The sequence below is a fragment of the Loxodonta africana genome, chromosome 2 (genome assembly GCF_030014295.1).
Source record: "Loxodonta africana isolate mLoxAfr1 chromosome 2, mLoxAfr1.hap2, whole genome shotgun sequence".
NCBI lineage: Eukaryota > Metazoa > Chordata > Mammalia > Proboscidea > Elephantidae > Loxodonta > Loxodonta africana.
The window spans coordinates 42,713,255-42,738,407 of record NC_087343.1 but is presented as its reverse complement, the minus strand read 5'-3'; the positions used below and the strand labels follow the sequence as shown (position 1 = coordinate 42,738,407).

At 35.1% G+C, this 25,153-nt stretch overlaps 1 protein-coding gene across 2 annotated transcripts in view; it reads left to right on the top strand.

Annotated features, from left to right (window-relative positions):
- Positions 1-25,153, top strand: part of NUP155 (nucleoporin 155) — a 63,298-nt gene that overhangs the window by 8,337 nt on the left and 29,808 nt on the right. For both annotated transcript variants that reach the window (XR_010318386.1, XM_064271396.1), the window contains exons 5-20: positions 2,123-2,215; positions 3,013-3,179; positions 5,059-5,164; positions 6,174-6,247; positions 6,524-6,615; positions 7,800-7,897; positions 8,388-8,540; positions 14,817-14,917; positions 16,142-16,312; positions 18,438-18,548; positions 19,443-19,537; positions 20,367-20,455; positions 20,809-20,871; positions 21,392-21,539; positions 23,028-23,094; positions 24,483-24,598. Coding sequence is in view for 1 of the 2 variants with exons in the window: in XM_064271396.1 (XP_064127466.1) it covers positions 2,123-2,215; positions 3,013-3,179; positions 5,059-5,164; positions 6,174-6,247; positions 6,524-6,615; positions 7,800-7,897; positions 8,388-8,540; positions 14,817-14,917; positions 16,142-16,312; positions 18,438-18,548; positions 19,443-19,537; positions 20,367-20,455; positions 20,809-20,871; positions 21,392-21,539; positions 23,028-23,094; positions 24,483-24,598 (1,744 nt within the window). In the remaining variant the exon portion in view is untranslated. The remainder of the gene's footprint in view (positions 1-2,122; positions 2,216-3,012; positions 3,180-5,058; positions 5,165-6,173; positions 6,248-6,523; positions 6,616-7,799; positions 7,898-8,387; positions 8,541-14,816; positions 14,918-16,141; positions 16,313-18,437; positions 18,549-19,442; positions 19,538-20,366; positions 20,456-20,808; positions 20,872-21,391; positions 21,540-23,027; positions 23,095-24,482; positions 24,599-25,153) is intronic.

Sequence of the window (25,153 nt, the reverse complement as noted above, 5' to 3'; positions counted from 1 at the left end):
AGAAGCTGTGTGCCTTCGGCTTTATTGACTTGAACAACAACAAAAAAAAACTGGTTTTGTGCCCTTTGACGTTCATCAGTGAAAGTAAAACCAGATGAGGATATAAGATTTGTTGTATTTTCTATGACATTTAACAATTTTAAGTAGGCCAAATGTATACACAGAGCAAATTAGTTTCCCGTTCGGTAGTTTATACAGAAATGGTTCCGTGATGTGGGTTGCACTCCCAGCAATGTGTCAGCATGCTCCCCATTACCACCCTGAGTTCCTCATTTCTACTTGTCCAGTTTTCTTGCTTCTTCCTGCCTTCTCATCCTTGCTTTTGGGCATATGTTGTCCTTTTGGTCTCATGTAGATGATTGCTTTAAGGAGCACTTTTCTCACGTGTGTTATTATTTATGTATGGGTCTATTTGGCTGCAGGGGGATCTCCGGGAATGACTTCAGTTCTGAGTCAGAAGGGTGGCTAAGGGCTATAGTCTCGGGTTCAGCCAGCCTCTCTCAGACCAATTAAATCTGGTCTTTTCCATGAATTTGAATTTTGTTCTACGGTTTTCTCCTGCTCTGCCTGGGATCATGTATTGTGATCCTGTCAGAGCAGTTGGTAGTTGGTAACTGGTCACCATCTAGTTCTTCTGGACTCAGGCTGGTGGAGGCTATGTTCATTAGTCCTTCAGAATAATATTTTCCTTGGGCCTTTGGTTTTTTTCATTCTCCTTTGCTCCAAACAGGACTGGACCAATAGTATAGAACATTTTCTTTATGAGCTATGTTATGCCAGTTGATCTAGATGTTCCCCAGGACTATGGTCCTTAGCCTTCAAGCCCAGTAACTCAATCCCACAAGGTGTTTGGTTATGTCTAGGTTGTATTCATGACTGCACCACCTGTGTGATGTATTATATATGTGAATATACATGCAGCACATACAAATATGTATGTGGAAATATCCATAGCCAAACCTATATATGCATGTGGTTGTATACCCTCCCACATCTATTCAGCATACATATCTACCTGTGTATCCACTCATAAATAACTGTTTGTTATTACTGTTGTTGCAGGATTATGTATGTTATAGTATTTGCCTTCATTGCCTTTCATTCTTGTATACCTCCCAGTGTCTTCCCTTGCCTTGGTTATGTTGTTCTGACTTCCCCGTATTGTGTATTATCTTTCCCTCCACCAATATTAACACATATCTAGTCTCTAGTTAGTGATTTTTCCTTCTTCCCCTGCCTCGTCCCTGGTAGCCATCAAAAAGTGTTTCTTTCTGTGTGTAAACCTTTTCTTGACTTGAGGCACTGTTTTTGAATGTCCTAACATGATAACATGATGACAGTAATAATTGTACATAGCATCTCATGTCACAACACCTTAGCATAAATTAATGTAATTTTTTCAAAAATACTCAAAATAAGTGGAAAATGTATTTTGTCCTTGTTCTTATGCCCCTTCTGAAACTAAATTATCTGATTTTGAGATATAAACTCATTTGGGAAAAGAATTCACTCTTCTCTAAAAGATGAACCAGACCAACAACAAAAAAAACCCCTCTGCCGTCGAGTCGATTCCAAGTCATAGTGACCCCATAGGACAGAGTAGAACTGCCCCATGGGGTTTCCGAGGAGCACCTGGTGGATTCGAACTGCTGACGTTTTGGTTAGCAGCCGTTGCTCTTAACCACTACGCCACCAGGGTTTCCAAAAGATGCACATAAATGTATATATTTCCTCTAGACTCTATCAAGATCCTAACAGTTTAACTAATAGATAATTATAGGTCTAAATTTTGTTTCCTATGTCCTGTTTCCAGAATGAAATCTTTATATCTTAATAAACCTAAATGATTTTGTAATTTAACACTGATCTTCAATGGTGTTCAATACTGAAGTGATTTTTTCCTAAGGTGATTTTTTTTTTGTAGCATTATTTACGTATTTAAATGATCACAGGTAGTAATTTTTAGACATTTTAAAATGTTTATCAACGTTAACAGGATTTATACTTTGTACTGTTCACTCACTAGTTCATTTTAACAGTAAAATCATGTTCAATTAATGCTTAAGTACTAGAGTTTTTTCTGAAAATAATTCCTACCCCATGTCTACTTATTTTATCTTAGGTATCTTTCAGCCTCATGTACGACACCTCTTGGTTTTGGCAACTCCTGTGGATATAGTGATTCTTGGACTCAGCTATGCTAATTTACAAACAGGTGTGGCAATCCACTTTTTCTTTCCTTTTTTTTTTTTGTAATAAAAGTATGTTGGACAATATTAAGTTAACTTTCCAGGCTATTTGCTTGCAGGAAACTAATATTTCTGTATAGGTAAGGGATCTTGTTAGTCGCTCCACCAAAAAAAGAACTATTTTGGATATATTTACCATATTAGTTTGTAGTTCTTAAACGTCCAACATAACTGGAGGATAACAGTAGAAAAATAATTAATACTAGTGTGTTTTTTAATAACGCCTTTTATTTCTTTGTTTCTAATTTTGTAATGGCCATTTTAACATATAGAACACTGAAATGTAATGTGTTATCTTTTTTACCGTTAAAATAAGATGCTCTCAATTAATTTATTTCAAGCACACTGAATGGTTTATATTCTGGCAATTTGTTTGGGTGAAATAATGTTGAATTTCAGTGATTCAAATTAGTGATTATTACTTCCATGTCCTCGGGCTCTTTTCCAAAATTTAATAATTTGAGTCAGTTTTTTGTTTGATGTTTTGCTATGTTGCTTGTGTTCGTGTGTGCGCTTGTGTGTATGGCACACACGTGTGCAAGTGTAAGTATGTGTATAGTAGGTTTTATTTAACTTGAATTATCAAATTATTTGTATCTAATCCTTTTTATAGTAATTTAGAAATGTATGCTATAAAAGTTTTTGAATGTATTGATAAGAATTCAGTAAGAATATCAATTCTGAAGATAATGCAGGAATTGTTTTAATCTTTTTTAAAAAATGACAAACTGATTACTGTTTTCTGTCTTTAAAAACAAAATAGGTTCTGGAGTTCTTAATGACAGTATGTCTGGTGGAATGCAGTTGCTTCCAGATCCTTTATATTCTCTTCCCACTGATAATACTTACCTTTTAACAATAACTTCCACCGATAGTGGCAGAATTTTCTTGGCTGGAAAGGATGGCTGTTTATATGAAGTAGCATACCAAGTAAGTCTGGCATTTATAAACATTTTTTCCTCTCACTTGAGAGAATAGGGATAGATAGACTTTTGTTTTTATTTTCTCATTGTGTAAGCACATTTTTTCTTTTTTTAGATAATATTATGTTTTCAGTACACGTTAACATATTCTTGATGGAAAAGAAAATATTCAAACATAGAGCTGAAGTTTGGTCCTCCATGACTTCATCATGCCCACAAAACTCAGTCCTCTCCCCAGAAGTAAAAACAGTTATAAGTTTTCTATATATCCTTGTAAAACATGTACATGGATGTATGTTTATATTTATACATGTGTATTTGTATATGTTTATGTACACATATACAAATGCTTAGGACTTTTTTCTATATGTCTGTTTTACTTGGATAGTAGCATATTTGTTTCACAACTTACTTTGTTCTTAACAATATGTCTTGAAAGTCTATCAGTTTCTGTTGCTGTCCAGTGGATTCCAAATCATAGCGACCCTATAGGATGGAGTAGAACTGCCACATAAGGTTTCCAAGGAGCTGCTGGCAAATTCGAACTGCAGAGCTTTTGGTTAGCAGCCGAGCTCTTAACTGCTGTGCCACCAGGGCTCCTCTTTATCAGTACCTGGTAGATACACATTATGTTTTGTGATTGCTCATAGTAGTCCATAATATGGATATACATAGTTTACTTTACAATTCCTCTCTTGATGAACTTCTAGGTTGTTTTCAACTTTTCCTTTTATTCAAATAATGATGTAATGAGTATTCTTTTGCAGGCCTCCTTGTGTACATGTGTAGATATTTCTAGAGTAGCAACCTAGAATTCTAATTGCTAGGTTATGTGTATGTATTTAAAATTGTATTTGATACTTTCACGTTACCCTGTAAGAGTTTTAGACTCTTAGCAGCCATCTATGAATGTTTCCTTTACCCTGCACTTACCTTCACTAACACTGATATTATCAAGTTATTAATTTTGGTCAATCTAATGGAAAGAAATTGCTTTTTTAAAAACTATGCAACTTTCATAAATTTATTGGTCTTTTGTATTTTTTGTATTCCGAATTGACTGTGTCCTTAACCCCCTTTTTTTTTTTTTCCCTCTGCTGTTGCCTTTTTTATAAGGTTAAAATTAGGAATTTGAGATACGGTATCTGTTAGCCAAAAGATTGGCAGTTCAGACCTGCCCCTTGGAAGACAGGCCTGGCAATCTGTTTCTGAAAGGTCACAGCCTTGAAAACCCTATGCTTATTCTGCTTTGCACACATGGGGTCACCATGAGTCAGAGCTGACTTGGCAGCAACTAACAACAACAAAAATATGCTCATAGTCACACAGCTAATTTGTGGAACAGCTAGGGTTAGAACCCAGATCTGCTTTGTTTTTTATATTATATTGTACCTCTTTCTTTCCCAGTTTCTCTTGGCTTTGTTTACTACTAAAAATGGTTTTGCTGCAGAAATGGCAAAACTCAATCATTGAGAAGAAGTCTGTAGATTGTGGTGATGGCAGCTTCTGCTGTAACAGTGTCCTTTTAAATGGGAAGAGATAATGCATACCATCCAGTGTATCTGTGGTGATTCTAAACTGCTCATTATTTTCTTTACTGCTTAAAGTAGGAGTTTTTAACGTAATTAAAATACACGTTTACTAACAGCACTCCTGAAGTTGCCGGCATGGACATAGCTGATTTCGCTGAGCATTTGATTATGATTGAATATATTTACTACTTTTAACAAGACTCAACTCAGTACTTACCTTTTAATAGTATGTCTTGCTTTATTTATAACCACTGCCATTTTGTGAAGATTTGGAAATTCTTATAAACATGGATATATGACAGTTGGTATGAGAGAATTACATATACCTTATTTCTTTCATTGTTTTCTTTTAAGGCAGAAGCAGGTTGGTTTAGCCAAAGATGCAGGAAAATAAACCATTCAAAGAGTGCACTTTCTTTCCTTGTTCCTTCCTTGCTACAATTCACATTTTCAGAAGATGGTAAGAAAACAAAACAAATTTTTAACATATTAGGGACTTAACATTTTCTTTAGAAACTCTCACTCTTATTTGAAACAGTTTGTCATATTAAATAAGATTTGTTGTATACTCATATTGTAAAAAAAAATATTATATAACATCAAGACCGCGTAGGTTTTTTTTCTCAAGGTGCTTATTTTTTATATATGTAGCCTCAGGGAACATGTGTCCAAAACATCTCTGCTTACTTAAAATATGTGTGTATGGGAGAGCGTTGCAACAGACAGTAAGACATCTAAGATTATGCGTGATTGGTTAATGAAAATTTTATGACCAGAGACTCACAGGAACCTAATCCTGTATTTCCCCTGGTTGTAATGGTTCCATATTTGCTAATTCAGTGGTCATAGTGACTTTATACAGCATAACTGTTGTGAGATTAATGAGAATCGACTGTATGTGTTTTGTTTGGTCTAGAGCCTATTCCCGGTATAAAATGTATCCCAGTATAAAATGAATATGTCTGAGTTTTGAGTGAATGATAGGTCTAGGTAGGTGAATTAATTTTAAAAATGCTTCAGCAAAATAAGATACATATACCTAAAATAATCCTTAGTATGACTGATTTTTTTATTCTCTTCACAAAAGGGATTATTTACTAAATTGGAAACTTCCTGAAGGAAAGAATCAGATATAATTCATCTAGGTGCTCCTAGCATGTAACAAACACTCAGTAAATGATTGTTGAATGAATGAATATTCTAGAACTTTTTTGTGTGGCTTAAAACTCACTTCTAGTACTGAGTAGCTTATTAGTGATGGTCTTAACTCAGAGTATTTGACATCTCATTTTTCACATGATGTTTGACTAAATCCTTCCTGGCCAGGTTCTTAGGCAAATATTTCATGACTTACTACCTACAAAGGAAGAGCAAAGCCCCTGAATGCAAAGTTCTAATTCAACAATTTTAATTTGTTGTAAGTAGCTCTGTGTTTGATTTGTTAATTTTTTTTTCTTTCTTACTTTTAGATCCTATTGTTCAAATTGCAGTTGATAATTCTAGAAATATTTTATATACACGATCTGAGAAAGGGGTAATACAGGTAAGTATTAGTATTATGCTATCATTTGAGGGAAGGGGAATCCCTGTTTTTAAGGAGGAAGATTCAGTCACTCTTAGACTTTTTCTGTGAACTATGTGCCTTTTTTAAAACATCCCTGAGCCACTTCATAGGATTAGTGTTATAAGATTTCCAATTTCTCAACATTTCCGTATATGTATGAAGTGTCAAAATTAATTCCTGGAAAGGAAATGTTTGTTTCATAAAATGTATGCCTTGCACAGTTGTGTTTAAGTGAGTACAATTGTTCATTCACAGGTTTATGATTTGGGCCAAGATGGACAAGGAATGAGCAGAGTTGCTTCTGTTTCACAGAATTCTATTGTCTCTGCTGCTGGAAACATTGCTAGGTAATTTGTAATTTATTGCCAGACATTTCATTTGCAGGCAATTATATTATTTACATGCAGTGTACTAAAATTAAACTGTTCCCTCCTCAAAATGTGTTTAAAAGGTGAGGAGTGTTGAAGGAGACCACATCGTGGTTTGAAACAGAGCTGTTAAAGACTCTTGATTTTATTTGGCCAATATTCTTATGTTTGATGGTTAAAAACATAAGGCAGACTGATTTTAAAGTTCTGAAGCATAGCTTTATGTGTGTTTTTCCTCAGGATTTTAATTGGTTTGCTATAGGAATCACAGGTGTTCTAAGAAGCTACATGTCTCAAAGTTGCCGCTCGTAACAACCCTCCTCTTTCTAACAAATCTACATAATACAAAGCTTAGCTTGTTTGATAATTGACATAGTGCATCTTGGGAATACAGAGTTTTACAGAATATATTATCCTTATTTTATGCCTGAGGAAACCGGAACTAAGGGATGTTGTAGTTTGCTTGAGGCCCAACCTGGAAGCCAAGGCTTTAGCACTGTGCGTTGTTCTTTCATATATTCCAGCTGACCTAGCTGCAGACATTTTCCTCATTTAGCAAAGGGCTTGGAATTTCAGTTTTTGTTATCTATGTGCCTGTGTCATTGCTGCAGTCGAATATACCAGTGTAACATGTTTTCTTTGCTCTTCAGTGACAAAGTTTCAAAACAGTCTAAAAAATGGGTTTCTTTTTTCTTCCCCCCATTTTTTTTTTTAATCGAAAAACAAAAGTTGAAAGAACGGTGTGGTAAAAACTGGTATATTCTTTATCTAAATTCATTCTGTTAGTAACATTTTATCACGTTTGCTCACTCACTCTCATGAACTGTTTAAAAGTAAGTTGTAGACATCAAGACTAACAGTGGCGATCTTTACAATGATATTTCGATACTACGAGAAGAACTTATTTCTCATCAACCATTTACTCAATGGTTTTAGCATCCTTTCATGATCTTTATTTGAAAAAAGGGTTACTCTTAAACAACAAAACACATACTAGAGTTTTTTGCTAGTTCTTGCTGCTATTGATTGCATCACTTTCCTAAGAAATTAGTTTTCAATTACTTTAGCATGTTCAGACATGTAAAAATGCTGGTGGGAATGTTTCTTTGCAATTTAATAGATATATTTTTAAAATACATTTTAGTTTTTCTCCTTTTTTTTAGGACAATAGATCGTTCTGTTTTTAAGCCAATTGTTCAGATAGCAGTGATTGAAAATTCTGAATCACTAGATTGTCAGTTATTGGCTGTTACACATACAGGTAAGTTGTTGTATTTATGTATCTGCCATCACTGTTATAACTTTTGGTAATTCTCTGTTAATTTACAATTGGAATTCCATGTTAAGATTTTTGTATCAATTGTCAAACCATATTAAGAATTCATAAAATTAAGAATTTTGAAAATTGAGAGATTCCTCTGGTTCTGTCTCCTCATTTTTAGATGTAAAACCAAACCTGAAAGGTAAGGTAGCTAACATTCTGTCTTGTCAGCCTGAATTGGATCCCAGGACCCCTTGGTTTTTAGTTACAAGTTTTTTCTCCCAAAATGTGTTGATTCACCTCTCAGTTCTGAATCACAGTTTATTAGAAATCCATTTCAGGTAGTCACCTGGGTGGTGATTAAAACCAGTCAGGAGAGCGATATGGCATTAGCAGACTTTTGTGTGCCTATATGGGATTGCGTCAATAACACACGTTCCTCGGGTCCTTTGTTTTTTGTGACTGATACATAATTTTTCCCCATCCTCAGGTATAAGGTTATATTTCAACACATGTCCATTCAGACAGCCATTAGCACGGCCCAATACGTTGACACTGGTTCATGTTCGTTTACCTCCTGGATTTTCAGCATCTTCAACTGTGGAAAAGCCTTCAAAAGTACATAAAGCTCTTTATAGTAAAGGTATGTTTTGAAGCACTACCAGATTTAATATTGGTTTCTTAAAATTGATAAAATCATAAGACATTTTGAGTTGTTTGAAAATAACATAAACCAGTTCTACAGTAAAGTTTAGAATGATTTATTTTTACCCAGGTACGGCATCTATATCTATTTTGTATTAACATTTAAAGTATTTGGTGTGTATATAAAAACTATAGTATTGCTTAAATGTTTAAGTACTGTTTGAGATACTTCAATTTCAGCATCCTATGAACCTTGTATATGAGCTCGCTTGTCAAAATCAGTGTTATACCTGCTGTTAATAGATTCCAAACTCTTCTGATACCAAGCAGGCAACGTTTTTATGGATGTGGAAAGTTTTGTGTACAACAGTACAGAATCTTTGTGATAAACTTTGGGATTCTTAATTAAGTTAAACCAAAAATTAAGTTTTGGTTAAATATTTAAAACTTTAAAAAAATCTGTATGTACCTTTTCCCTTCTGGGAAAACATTTCCAAAACATTTGTTTTGATTTTCTGGTCCTTCTTAGGCCTTTTCGGTACTTATCCTGCTGACTTCCAACATTTTATTGTTCAACACCCAAGTGAAATACTTTACAAATAGAAATTTTTCCAAACACATAGTACCATGCACCATTACCACTTTACTTAACAGCTTGGTTGAGATAAAATTCACATACCATAAAATTTACCCCTTTAAATTGTTCAATTTAGTGGTTTTTAGTATATTCACAGAGTTGCACAACCATCACTGCTAATTTTAGTATATTTTCATCACCTCGTAAAGAAACCTCCACACCATTAGCAATTACTCTCCATAACCCTAGTTCCTGGCAACCATAAATCCACTTTCTGGCTTTATTAGGTTTGCCTTTTCTGTGCATTTCATGTAAATGGAGTCATACAGTATGTGGCCTCTTGTATCTGCCTTCTTCACTCAGTGTATGTTTCCAAGATGTGTCCATGTTTTGGCATGCATGAGTGCTGTATTCTTTTTTATGGCTATACCACATTTTGTTTATTCATCAGTTGTGGACATTTGGAATGCTTCCACTTTTAAGCGATTATGAATAACACTGTCATAAACAAAAGTTTTTTGTAGGCGTGTTTTGATTTCTCTTGGGTATATGCTTAGGAATGAATGAAATTGCTGGATCATACGGTAAGTACCATTAACCTTTTGAGGACCTGCCAGGCCATTTTCCAAAGTGAATGCACCATTTTACATTCCCACCAACAGAGTATGAGGATTCCAATTTCTCTGCATCCTTGCCAGTACTTGTTATCTGTTTTAATTATACCTATCCTAATGGTGTGAAGTGGTATTTCATTGTAGTTTTGATTTGCATTTCCTTGATGACTAATGATGTTGCCCATCTTTTCGTTCGTTTACTGGCCATTTCTTTGAAGAAATGACTGTTGAGATTTTTTGTCCCATTTTTAATTTGAGTATTTGTCTTTTTATTATTCAGTTGTAAGAGTTCTTTGTATACTCTAGAAACACGTCCCTTATCACATACATAGTCTGCAAATGTTTTCTTCTGTTTTGTGGATTGCCTTTTCATTTTCTTGATGGTATCCTTTGAAGCACCATTTAATTTTGATGAAGTTCACTTTACCTATTTTTTTCTTTTTTAATTGTGCTTTTGATTTCATATCCGTGAAGCCATTGCCTATCCCAGGGTCATGAAGTTTTATCCCTCTTTTCCTCTACAATTTTTATAGATTCAGGTTTTTCATTTACTAGCTCTTTGATCCATCCTGAGTTAATTTTTGTGTATGATATGAGGTAGGGTCTAACTTTATTTTTTGCATCCAGTTGTAGCTCATTTATTGACTATCTCATTTATTCCCATTGAATTGACTTGGCACCATTGTCTAAAATGAATTGTCCTTAAGTGTATGGGTTTATTTCTGGATTGTCAGTTCTATTCATTGATCTATACATCTGTCTTTATGCCAGTAACACACAGTCTTAATGGCTGTAGCTTTGTAGTAAGTTTTAAAATTGGGATGTGAGATTCCTCCAACTCTCTTTTTTTCTCAACATTTTTTAAAACTATACTGGATCCCTTCATTTCCATATGAATTTAGGAATCAGCTTGTCAATTTCTGTAAAAAAGGCAGTTGGGATTTTGATAGTTGAATCTGTAGATCAATATGGGGAGCGTTGCTGTCTTAACATTAAGTGTTCGAATCCATAAACACAAAGTATCTTTCCATTTGCTTAGGCCTACCCTAATTTCCTTCAGTTGTGTTTTCTAGTTTTCAATGTACGGGTCTTGCATTACTTTTTTAAAATTTATTCCTGAGTGTTGTATTCTTTTTATGCTTTTGTAAAAGGAAATAAGTTATAAAGCTACAAATGTATTTAGGAAGAAATATCTGTGGTTTTAATGAGTACAATTCAATCACATTTTAGTTATTCAAACTTTCATATGCTAAATTTTAAGAAACATTTTCTGCCATCTTGATATAAACTGCTCTCAATTGTTCACAAGCCAGTTATATGTTTTATGAATTAACTCTGTTCCCATCACCTAATACCATATTATGGATTTAAGATTGATATTAACAAAGATAATGTAAAGGGGGCAAGTGAGAGGGAGGGACTGAAATTCAGCAAACACAGGAGAATATATTACAGATTGAAACTCTGCCATTTCACTAGCATTTTCTTTTTTTTTTTTCATGGTGTGTTTGAATTAACCAGCACGTAAACTATCTCATTCAATATTGTCGTTGTTGTTGTTGTTAGGTGCCGTCGAGTCAGTTCGGACTCAAAGCAACCCTATGCACAACAGAATGAAACACTGCCCAGTCCTGAGCCATCCTTATAATCGTTGTTACGCTTGAGCTCATTGTTACAGCCACTGTGTCAGTCCACCTTGTTGAGGGTCTTCCTCTTTTCCGCTGACCCTGTACTCTGCCAAGCATGATGTCCTTCTCCAGGAACTGATCCCTCCTGACAACATGTCCCAAGTATGTAACGCAGTCTTGCCACCCTTGCTTCTAAGGAGCATTCTGGCTGCACTTCTTCTAAGACAAATTTGTTCTTTTGGCAGTCCATGGTATATTCAGTATTCTTTGCCAACAGCACAATTCAAAGGCATCAATTCTTCTTCAGTCTCCCTTATTCATCGTCCAGCTTTCACATGCATATGATACCACTGAAAATACCATGGTTTGGGTCAGGCGCACTTTAGTCTTCAAGGTGACATCTTTGCTCTTCAACACTTTAAAGAGGTCCTTTGCGGCAGATTTACCCAATGCAATGCGTCTTTTGATTTCTTGACTGCTGCTTCCATGGCTGTTGATTGTGGATCCAAGTACAGTGAAATCCTTGACAACTTCAATCTTTTCTCCGTTTATCATGATGTTGCTCATTGGTCCAGTTGTGAGGATTTTTGTTTTCTTTATTTTGAGGTGCAATCCCTGCTGAAGGCTGTGGTCTTTGATCTTCATTAGTAAGTGCTTCAAGTTCTCTTACTTTCAGCAAGCAAGGTTGTGTCATCTGCATAATGCAGGTTGTTAATGAGTCTTCCTCCAATACTGATGCCCCATTCTTCTTCATATAGTCCAGCTTCTCGGATTATTTGCTCAGCACACAGATTAAATAGGTATGGTGAAAGAATACAACCCTTACACACACATTTCCTGACTTTAGACCAATCAGTATCCCCTTGTTCTGTCTGAACAACTGCCTCTTCATCTATGTAAAGGTTCCTCATGAGCTCGATTAAGTGTTCTGCATTTCCCACTCTTCACAACATTATGCATAATTTGTTATGATCCACACAGTCCAATGCCTTTGCATAGTCAATAAAACACAGGTAAATATCCTTCTGGTATTCTCTGCTTTCAGCCAGGATCCATCTGACATCAGCTATGATATCCCTGGTTCCACATTCTCTTCTGAAACCAGCCTGAATTTCTGGCAGCTCCCTGTCTATGTACTGCTGCAGCCGTTTTTGAATGATCTTCAGGAAATTTTGCTCGCATGTGATATTAATGATATTGTTCTATAATTTCCACTTTCTGTTGGGTCACCTTTCTTGGGAATAGGCATGACTATGGATCTTTTCCAATCAGTTGGTCAGGAAGCTGTCTTCCAAATTTCTTGGCATAGACCAGTGAGAACCTCCAGCGCTACATCTGTTTGTTGAAACATTTCAATTGATATTCCATCGATTCCTGGAGCCTTGTTTTTCGCCAGTGCCTTCAGAGCAGCTTGGAGTTCTTCCTTCAGTACCATCGGTTCCTGATCATATGCCATCTCTTGAAATGGTTGAACCTCGACTAATTCTTTTTGGTATAATGACTCTGTGTATTCCTTCCATCTTTTGACGCCTCCTGCATCGTTTAATATTTTCCCTGTGGAATCCTTCACTATTGCAACTCGGGTCTTGAATTTTTCTTCAGTTCTTTCAGCTTGAGAAACACCGAGCATGTTCTTCCCTTTTGGTTTTCCATCTCCACCTCTTTCCACATGTCATTATAATACTTTACTTTGTCTTCTCAAGACACCCTTTGAAATCTTCAGTTCTTTTACTTCATCAGGTCTTCCTTTTGCTTTAGCTGCTCGACACTCAAGAGCAAGTTTTAGAGTCTCCTCTGATATCCATCTTGGTCTTTTCTTTCTTTCCTGTCTTTTCAATGACCTCTTGCTTTCTTCATGTATGATGTCCTTCCACAACTCGTCTGATTTTCGTTCACTAGTGTTCAATGCGTCAAATCTGTTCTTCAGATGGTCTCTAAATTCAGGTGGGATATACTCAGGGTCATGTTTTGTCTCTCATGGACTTGCTCAGATTTTCTTTAGTTTCAGCTTGAACTTGCATATGAGTAATTGATGGTCTGTTCCACATTCGGCCCCTGGCCTTGTTCTGACTGATAATATTGAGCTTTTCCATCATCTCTTACCACAGATGTAGTCAGTTTGATTTCTGTGTGTTCCATCTGGCAAGGTCCATGTGTATAGTCACGTTTATTTTGGCGAAAGAAGGTATTGCAATGAAGAAGTCGTTGGTCTTCCAAAATTCTGTCATTCGATCTCCAGCATTGTTTCTATCACCAAGGCCGTCTTTTCCAACTACTGATCCTTCTTCTTTGTTTCCAACTTTTGCATTCCAGTCGCCAGTAATTATCAATGCATCTTGATTACTTACGTTTCATCAGTTTCAGACTGCAGCAGCTGATAAAAATCTTCTGTTTCTTCATCTTTGGCCCTAGTGGTTGGTGCGTAAATTTGAATAATAGTCATATTAATTGGTCTTCCCTGTAGGCGTATGAATATTATCTTATCACTGACAGCGTTGTACTTCAGGATAGATCTTGAAATGTTCTTTTTGACGATGAATGCAACACCATTCCTCTTTCAGTTGTCATTCCCAGCATACTAGACTATATGATTGTCCGATTCAAAATGGCCAATACCAGTCCATTTCAGCTCACTAGTGCCTAGAATATTGATGTTTATGTGTTTCATTTCTTTTTTGACGATTTCCGGTTTTCCTAGATTCATACTTCATACATTCTAGGTTCTGATTTTTAATGGATGCTTGCAGCTGTTTCTTCTCATTTTGAATTGTGCCACATCAGTGAATGTAGGTCCCGAGAGCTTTACTCCATCCACATCATTAAGGTCGACTCTACTTTGAAGAGGCAGCTTTTCCAGCACTATATCAGACAGTGCTCCGCTGCTATTGATAAGGTTTTCACTGGCTAATACTTTTCAGAAGTGAACTGCCAGGTCCTTCTTCCTAGTCTGTCTTAGTCTGGAAGCTCAGCTGAAACCTGTCCTCCATGGGTGACCTTGCTGGTATCGGAATAGCCTACAGCAACACGCAAGCCCCCACAGTACAACAAACTGACAGACACGTGGGGGCATACCGTTAATTCTAAGACACACCATTATTTTATGTACTAATAAGGTTTTTACATTGTCAATTAAATTGATAAACCTCTTAATTGCAAAATATATCTTAACTTCAGAAATGATTAAATGTGAAATGAATAAGTGTTACCTAAAAAAAAAAAATGCAGCATAAGATCTGGGACATTTACTGATTCTACTCTATAAAAAATTATGTATTTTTTAAGGGGATTTATTCATTTTAGCTTGTTTGCTCATAAAGGTTAATATTGTGTATTGTTAATTGCATCAAGTCTGTATGTGGGTGATGTGTATATTAATGGTAATAATACTGTTATGATTATTGGGGATACATATTATTTGGCATCGTATAATAAGATTTTGTGTATTAAACTTTTAGGAATTCTGTTGATGGCAGCCTCAGAAAATGAAGATAACGATATTTTGTGGTGTGTCAACCATGACACCTTTCCTTTCCAAAAACCAATTATGGAAACTCAAGTAAGCTATCTTGAGAATTGTGGAAAAAACGTATTTTTTGTGTAATTTTCAGTGAAGAATAGTACGTTAAGGAACTTAATTATCTGATTTATTACAGCTTCTAATACTTGAATACTCTTATGTGATTAGAAATCTTATTGAAAAAAGTGTACCCGATTTTTTTTCTTTTGTCAGGTTAAAAATCATTGTGATAGTCACTAAAGACATCCTTCTAAAAATTTTGGAACCATTTTAGGGTGTTTTTTTATAATGTACCTTGAAGTGCATATACCTTTTTTGTAACAATCTTTGTCCCTTTTAAATAAACCACATTTTTTAGTTATTTAATTGTGAGACCTCTATTATAGCTATGATTTAGACTATAATTCTGCCTAAATTTTTAAGTTTTCTTTTTTTAATTATAAAAATTTTCAAACATACATAAGAGTGGAGGGAATAGTAAATGGAACCCGTGTTCAAGAATTACAAATATTTTTTCATGTTATTTCATCTCTCTTCTCTACATATACATACACAGACACACAAATACGTGGTTGTATTTTAAAAGCAAATACTAGCCATCGTATCATTTTATTTGTGTAATACTTGAGATATATTTCAAATGGCTGAGGGCTTTTTAAAAAAAAACAACTACAGAATATAACGCATGAGCTTTTTATTTATGGGTAAAGTATCATGTCTATAACTTTACTTTCAAATGATTCAATAAAAGAAAAAATACATAGAGATAAAGCAGATATGGCATAGTGCTAACAACTATCGAGTCTACATATTGAGTATATAGATATTTACGCTTATTTAAACACTTCTCTGTGCTTGAAATTTTCAATAATAAAATGCTGTAGAAGATTAAAACATTTTGAAAATAGAGTCTCTTAGCTTAGAAAGCAAATATAACGTAAGAAAAGAACAAAAATCTACATGGCAGCAAATAGAAATACTAAATCTTCTTACGTAAATTAATCTATCCTGGAAAGATGGTAGAAGGTATCCTGTCTTTGGTTATAGAAATAATTGTGATTCTAGTAAGTAGTATAATCAGTTTATTTTGAGAAAATTTTACTTTTGTCTTTCCATGTTAAAATATAATTTATGAATATAAAAGATAATTAAAAGAATAGGACAGTTAATTAGTGATTAGGTCTGTATCCTCCCCTCCGCCCGAAACAGGTTTTGCTTCATGTAACTTGAATAAAATATTTGATTTTTTTTTTATATGTATAGATGACGACCCACGTTGATGGTCATTCCTGGGCTCTATCTGCAATAGATGAATTGAAAGTAGATAAGATAATTACACCATTAAATAAGGATCATATTCCAATAACCGACTCACCGGTTGTTGTCCAGCAGCACATGTTGCCTCCAAAGAAGTTTGTGCTTCTCTCTGCACAGGTATGTGCATACTCTGCTCAGATGGAGACAGAAACGAGTGAAGTGGTAGTTAATGACTTCATCAAGTACTGTGCAGTAGTCACTTAAGAGAATCATTTACTTAACTGTTTCTGAACGTTTACCCTTGCTGCATTCTTAAGGAGTAGTTTGTCAGTATCAAAAGTACTACAAAAAGAACTAACTCTTGAAAAGTGTTATACATTTCTTAGCAGTGCTGTCACCAGTGTTCAGGAACGTGGAATATGCTGTAAGCTAAATTTTACTACTAAAAACAATGAAATAAAATAATTATAGTTCTCATGTTAACTTATTTAAAAATATTTTATTATTTGTTTTCTTGATTGTAGTCCATTGACAGAAATCAAAAGTTAAAACAGAAGTCTATATAGTGAAATTCTCCCTTCCAGTGTGGGTCTCTCTCTAGGTAGCCATGCCGTCAGAATCTTGTGTATCCGGAGATATGTGATGGATATACAAACAATACAAATACTTTTCTAAGCAAATAGTCACATACTATGGACATTATTTTATACCTTGCTTTTTCTACCTCAATAGTTTATTTCGGAGCTCTCCCATGTCAATATTTAAAGTACTTTCATTGATTTTTACATTTGAAAGGTATTTTTTATGAATGTAGCCTGTTTTGCTGTTGTGTGCTGTCGATTTTGTGCCGTCGAGTCGATTCCAACTCAGAGTGACCTTATAGGGGTCACAGTATCACTGCCCCGTAGGGTTTCAGGGAGCAACTGGTGGATTCAAACTGCTGATCTTTTTGGTTAGCAGCTTGAGTTCCTAACCACTTTGCCGTGAGGGCTCCATATTTAACTAGGATCCTATTAATGGATCATCTTTTGCTATTAAAAATAATGCTGAAAGTATGTACATATACCATTATGTATGTTTTTGATGTAACTTAAACTGTTGAAATGCTTATGCTAGGTCAAAGGACATGTCTGTTTATAATTTTGATAGATACTGCTTGGTTTCCTACTATGCATTCTTTAGTGATATGTGTAGCTGTTTCTTCACGCCTCTCTGAGCACAGTATGATTATGCTCTTATTAAGAGTGAGATTGTCTATCTTTTTAAATGGGTATTTTCTTTGAATTATCTGTTCTTATTTTACCTTACTATTTGTCTTTTTCTTTTATAGAATTATGCATCAGGGAAACTAACCTTTTGTGATTTTTAGCCACAAATATTTTCTCCTGGTTTGTCATTTGACTTTGTTCATTGAGATTTTTCCCATGCAGAAAATTTTATAAGTAGCCAATTATCTGTTCTCTTTTGGGATTTATGTCATAAGTGAAAACCTTATGCACTCTGTAGTTTGTAAAATAATTAACTCATTGTTTCTTCGAGTACTTTTGTGATTTTATGTTGTCCTTTAAATTTTTGAAGAACTTATCCTGGTATATGGTATGACAAGGAGCCCTGGCACCACAGTGGTTAAAGTGATCGACTACTAATCACAAAGTCGGTGGTTTGAACCACCAGAGGCTCCTTGGGAGAAAGATGTGGCAGTCTGCTTCTGTAGAGATTTACAGCCTTAGAAACCCTATGGGGTCACTGTGAGTTGGAATTGACTCAGTGGCAGTGGGTTTGGTTTGATATATGGTATGAATATGGATCTGGCTTCATTTTTTCCTAAATGGCTATACATTGTGCCAACATGATTAATGAATAATCTAACTTTAACCTTCTGGTTTGAGAGGCGGGTGACTTTCATCCTATACTAAATTCCAGTATTCACTTTAACCTCTATCAGAACTTTCTCTTTTGTTCTACTGATCTGACTTATTCATGTCCTATTTCCATGCATAATATAAGGCTTTATAGAGTGTTTTATGTTTTTTGTGTGGTAGAGCCAGCCCCTTTTCACCTTGCTTTTTTTGGGCAGTGGGGGGTGGGGGGGGTTGCAGTGTTTTCCTATTAATTATTCTCTAGATATATAGATCTAGCGTAGTTAGGAGTTGAAATGTAGATTATGTGTTTGATCAGTTTATTTTGTGTTTTAAAGTTCTTTGTGTTTCTTTGAGTTCACTAAATAAAGTAGTATAGTCAGCTGCCACCAGCCAAGTATGGTAAATCTCTTATTCATGTTCTTTCTTTTTTTATTTCTAAGGGGAGTCTTATGTTTCATAAACTTAGACCTGTAGATCAACTGAGGCATCTTCTTGTAAGTAATGTAGGTGGAGATGGAGAAGAGATTGAAAGATTCTTTAAATTACACCAGGTAATTATTTATCCTTTTTTTTTTATGTGATGATTTTTTTTTAAACAAGGGAATGATAAGAATGATAGTTCAATGTTATGTAAATTAGTACCAAAATATTATTATAATCTGATAATGTTACCAATCATCCTTTTTTACCTGTATCACTATATGTGTGCTAATATTTGGGAGCAGGATTAATGCATATAAGGCTTATAGTAACCTCCCAAATTTTTATTCTCTTTTGTTGATAAATCCTTATCATTAAAGCATATTAGTAAGGGTCTAATGGTCACAGTACATGGTAAATGTATTTTTGTTAAAAGCCCAAAACGTTATGGGCAAGTCCATTTATAGACAAGTCCCTTTTTTATTTTTTTGTTAATGACCTGAGGAATGATAAGTTGTGAATGCTTAGTTTAAAATGAAGAATGCCAAATCAAACTTAAGCATACAATATCTGTTATAAAAATTCCAGCTCTACCACCAGGGCAAGTTACTTGAACTCTCCAGTCTTCAGTTTCCTCATATTCTAAATATGCACTACATTATAGTAGTTTGTGGTGTGAGAATTAATGTGTGTTAAACTCTTTAAAATGATGCCTAGCACATGATAGGTATTCATTAAATGTTGGCCATTATTGTAGTTATTTTCTAAAAGGTAGAAAAAATGAAGGAATAAACTAGGAACTAAATTTGAATTTTGGTTAAAAAGGGAAAGGGAGAGCATCCTTTGTTAACACCTATGATAAACTTGAAAACCGGTACTGTTCAGTCCTTTATACCAACTGATTCAACTCAGCCAGCAAATATTTATTGAGCATCTACTCTGTTCTAGGCACAGATCTAAACACTGGATACAACAGCAAACAAAACTTCTTTTAAAATAAGGAAAGTTTTTGGGTTTTTTGACAGGAAGACCAGGCTTGTGCAACTTGCCTGATCCTTGCTTGCTCCACTGCTGCCTGTGATAGAGAAGTATCTGCCTGGGCTACTCGAGCTTTCTTCAGGTATATGTCAGTTTTCTTCCGTACTGGCTCACTTTTTTTGAAAATGGTTGCATTGGCCAATGGGATTGTGATATTGCCATGCATAATATAAAACTTTAGGTAGTATTACTGTATTTTATGTTTGCTGTGTGGTAGTTACAGCCTTTTTAGGCCTGCAAAACAGTTCAGTGACTGCATAGGCAAGTTCCTAACATTCATTTGCAAAAGGGTGCCATTTAGGAAGATTACCTTGCTGTCGGAAGCATCTAGATGAGCATATCCATTATGGTAACCAGGCATTAATACCCTTTGTCTGGATTCTTTTCTCCAGCTTCAGCCTATCCCTTTACACTTCTTTCTACCTGAGTCACCATCTCTGGGATTTTTGCTTTCTCAAACACCGTGTCACTCGTGCTGTTTGTGGATTGTCAGTAACAAAGGATTCTGAATCACTTTAAGGAAACTTTGTTTCAAGGATATTTTTACTCGGGAAATATGTAGCTAAGAATTTGAAATGTGATTTTTTTAAAAAGTTTTTTAAGTACTATGTAGCCGTAACTACAATGGAAATTACATTGCTGTTAACCATTAAGTAAATTCTATGCTTTTTTTTTTTTAAAGAAACTGGCAGAGTCCATTATAATTCTTCCTGGTAGCAGTTTCAAGTCAACATTTATTGAACAAATATTTATTATGTATTCTCTGCATATATTTCACTGTCAACATAATTTATTAAAATGGCCACTGTTTAAAGAATTTATGTTGAAGCTAAGCAGGATTTGGAACAATCCCAGCTTTTAAGATGGATAGTTTTGCTAAATAAGCTCAGCCTCTCTTGTCATAAAAATAGGTACGGCGGTGAAGCACAGATGAGATTTCCAACTGCTCTTCCCCCTCCAAGTAATGTTGGTCCCATCTTGGGGTCTCCTGTCTATTCTAGTGAGTATGGAACATTGAAACAGTTAGAACTTCACAAACTTCGTAGCATATTTTAATGGATGTCTAACACTTAAACATGATAATAATATTAAACTCTCATTAATATTGAATCTTTAATGTTTACAAAATAGTATTTATGGAACTTATATTTTCAAAGGAAATGAGATGAATGATATAATAACATCAGTGTTTTTCAAAATGAGAATTATTAGAAAGTTATTGGGAAATTGAGATGAGTCTCTTAATTCTTGAATATATGACGGGTAGTGCCACTCCTTACTCTTTATGCTTATAAATAGGTTCTGTGTCTGAGTTTGATCTGATTCAAAATTTTTATATTCCTTTCATTTTAGGTTCTCCTTTACCTAGCAGTAGTTCATATCCAAATCCAACCTTTCTGGGAACACCACCTCAAGGTACCTCTTTTCTTTGTTTTAGATTGTTGTTATTTTTGAAGAACTAGTGTTGGGAGTTATTACCTTTAATGCTTATTGTGAAACAGATTAACCTGCCCTGTTCCCTTTAAAATAATATGGTTTAGTAGAAGTGACATCAAAGCAAGTATTGGCACTAGGCCATGAATGCCTCTATTTAGGAACTCCTTTGGTGGTATGCCTGGAAAGCCCCTTATTTGGGTGCCAGGATTTAATTAAGCCCTGGTTAGTTCTTTTTTACTCCCTGCATAAGGAGCAGTGATGGCAAGTTTTCTTTCCTTTTTGTCCTGCATTGCAGGCATTTGAAAGTCCACGTAGAAGCACCTATCAAGTCTAAGTCTCTCTGCTTATTAAGGAAAACCAAATAAATTATCTATTTATTTCAGTATTTTTATGAATATTCTTATCTATGGATCCAGATAAAACAAACTTGGGTTGTCAAGAATTCTGAATCGTTAAGGTACTATTTTTAGAGGATTTGTTTTTTTCACGTACGTATAAGGTTTGCAGCCTCCTGCCATGTCAACACCAATGTATGCTGCAGGAAACCTAGCAACTCAGGCCACAAGTATGAGTTGTATGACTGGACCAGAGATTGTGTACTCCGGAAAACACAATGGTATTTGCATTTACTTTTCTCGAATTATGGGGTAAGTTTTTCATGGAATAATTTAGCTATTGCTCACTTTGACCTATTTTGAGCTGTTGAACATTTTTAAGTCTAAATTTGGGACATCATTTATTTCTATTAAATTTTAGTTGTAGCTCATCAATTGATAATACTGTTTTCTATCATTTAGTCTTTTTCTTATATAACTATTTGTATCTGTGCTGTGTTTCATATATATTTTTTCAAAATATATCTGTATACATATTGATATATAGCATTACAGACTATCCTGTAACTCGGTGACATACATCTACAGGTCAACTGGACAGGTCTTTTGGACTGGCTGGGCTCACTCATGTGTATGTAGTCAGCTGTGAAATAGCAAGGAGCCCTGCCATCTTAGCTGGACTCTCACACCTATTTAGGGTCATCCTTGTAGACTGATACGCACTAAGCCAGGGCAAATGAACTCCCCTCCATATGGTCTCTCATCCTTCAGCAGGCTAGCAAGGGCTTATCTTGGTGCTGGCAGGGTTAATGAGAAGGATGGAAATGTTCAAAACCTTTGGTAATAGGCCCAGGATTGACATACCATCCATTTTCACCTCATTCACTTGTCCAGAGGGAAGCTTTAAGGCCAGCCCAGATTCATAAGATGAGGAAGTAGACTTTACTTCTTCTTTATGTTAGGAACTCTTGGGCAGTGCAAATGATTAATGTGCTCACCTGCTAACCAAAAGGTTGGAAGTTTGAGTCCACTCGGAAGCACCTCAGAAGAAAGGCCTGGCAATCTTCTGAAAGATCAGCCATTGATAACCCTATGGAGCACAGTTCTCCTCTGACACACATGGGGGTTGACTCCACGGCAAGTGGTCTTTATGAGAGAAGCATCAGAGTTACAGTGCAATAGGGGATAGGTATAAAAAATCAAAACCAAACCCACTGCCATCAAGTCGATTCTGACTCATAGCGACCCTATAGGACAGAGTAGGACTGCCTCACAGAGTTTCCAAGGAGCACCTGGCCAATTTGAACTGCTGACCTCTTGGTTAGCAGCCGTAGCACTTAACCGCTACGCCACCGGGGTTTCCAGGGGATAGGTATAGGGAGGGATAAAGAACGTGGCCTTTTCTGCAGTCAGTCTACCGTACCATCTAATTAGCTATCATGGGTAGTATGTATTTTTTTGGATTTGAGATGTAAACTTTAAGTCATTTACCTTAAAATGTTGAAAGAGTGCGGAGCTCCTATAAATATTTTTTGTCTTCGTATACTCCTTTATTTATAATTATGCAGAACCTTTTGATTTTTCTTCAGCAGTGTTTCATTATCTGAAATAATCTAGTTCTATTAGGTTTGGAAAATTTTCTATTTTCTGTTCTTCCAGCTAACTTAATAAAATGTTAAATGAAACCATTGCTAAGTTTTAAAAACTGAAGAAACACATTAAGTTCCTATAGTAGGCATTTGCTACTTATTTTAATTATTTTTATTCACTTAAAGCACAATAAAACATTTTTTGTTCCAGAAATATTTGGGATGCTAGTTTAGTTGTGGAGAGAGTGTTCAAGAGTGGCAACAGAGAGATCACTGCTGTAAGTGTGTCTAATGTTATTTCCTTATATTTAAGTAACCACTCTATTGTGTCTTCCTATTAATGGATAGATTATGTTGTACTTTTTAAAGTTATAAACAAAATGTAAAGACTGGATAATTGTCCAATAAGCTATCCATTTCCTAGATTAAATCTCAGCTCTGTCACTTATGAATTGTCCTACCAGGGTAAATTTCTTAACATTTCAGAGCCTGGTACCTCACTGTAAGTTGAGAAGAACACTATGTCTCCCTCATAATGTTGGGGGATTAAATAGCATCAGTCCTAATACTTACTGTTCCTCAAAGTTACTGTTTATGCTTTGGTTTATGTGCACAAAAACCTGGACCCAGTACTAATTTCCATGGTCTAGCATACTTTCCAAACTCCTTTAAGAAAGCATATATTTTAGAATTTTGTTTTATATTATTACAGATTCAGATAGTAAGATTTTTTTTTTAGTCTGGAATATGAATGCAATTTATTTCAAGCTCTTTTCTTTTTAAAATTGCCAAATACCTTTCCTTTTATTCTTTATAAAAGAATAACGTATTCTTTTTTAAAGTTCACATTTCTAAGTATATGAATAGATTCAACTAATATAGTACATATTCTTTTATATGAGGTTTCAGACTAGGAAAACTAGTCTAAAGTGATAGAAGTAAGAAAAGTGGTTACCTCTGAGGTGGGATGGCTAATGACTGGAAAGGAGCATTAGGGAACTTTGTTGGGTATTGTAATGTTCCATATCTTGTTCTGGCTGATGGTTGTATACAAATGTAAAAAGTTATCAAGTGTTTAGTTAAGATTTAAATATTTTACTATATACCTCAGTCAGACAGAGTGGGGGAGATATAGGTATCTAACCTTTTGTTCTGGTCACCATGTGTGAATAGATGTAATAAAGAAATTACTGTTTATGAGTTAGGATTCTTCTAAATTAAAACTGTTTACATTCAATTACAAATAGTGTATCTTTCTGTATAAACTTTTTCAGCGTTTTTAAGCTTTTGAAAATTCTTTAAAAATTTTATTTTTAGAGTTTATTGTAGTAAAATATGCACATCATAAAGATTACCATTTTAACCATTTTTAATTGTACCATTTGGCGAACAGTAATTACATTCACAATGTTGTACAGCCATCAGCAGTGTTTCTGAAATTGTTTCATCACCTCAGACAGAAACTCAGCACCCATTAAGCAATAGCTGCCCCCCCCCGCCCCGCCCCACCATTCCACTTCTCCCGCCAGCCCCTGGTAACCGCTGATCAACTTTGGTCTCTGTACATTTGCCCATTCTGAATATTTCATATAAGTGACATCATATAACATTTGTCCTTTTGTCTCTGACATACTTCACCTAGTGTAATGTTCTTCCTTTCTTACAGATTGAAAGTAGTGTTCCCTCCCAACTGCTGGAGTCAGTGCTGTTAGAGCTAAAAGGTTTGCAAGAATTTCTAGACAGAAACTCCCAGTTTGCCGGAGGACCATTAGGAAATCCAACGTAAGAGTTTATATGCTCATTTTTTTTTTGCTTTTCATTGTTGTTGAGATGTAATTCGCATACCATAAAATTCACCCCAAGTGTACAGTTCAGTGGATTTTAGTGTATTCACAAGGTTATGCAGCCACCACCACTTTCTAATTCTAGAACATTTTCATCGCCCCATAAAGAAACCCTGTACTCTTAGCAGGCACTCCCCGTTCTCCTCTTCCCCAGTCCCTGGCCACTGCTAATTCTTCTGTGTCTGTGTATTTGCTTATTCTGGGTATTTCATATAAATGGAGTCATACAATATGTAATAGCTCCCTCTAATGGATAATTAGATTGTTTCTATTTTTTTGATGTTATAAACAAGGTACACTGATTATTCTTCATATATGTTTGTGTACTTGTTCAATAACTTTTTGATTAATTCCTTAGACGTAGAATTTATTACATCTAAGGTTGGGTATTTTGTTATGTTTTGTTTTTTTTTAAGGTCATATACTTTTAAAATTGTTAATTTGTAGTATTAGATTGTTTCCTAAGGAGGATATACCAATTATCTTTATTTTT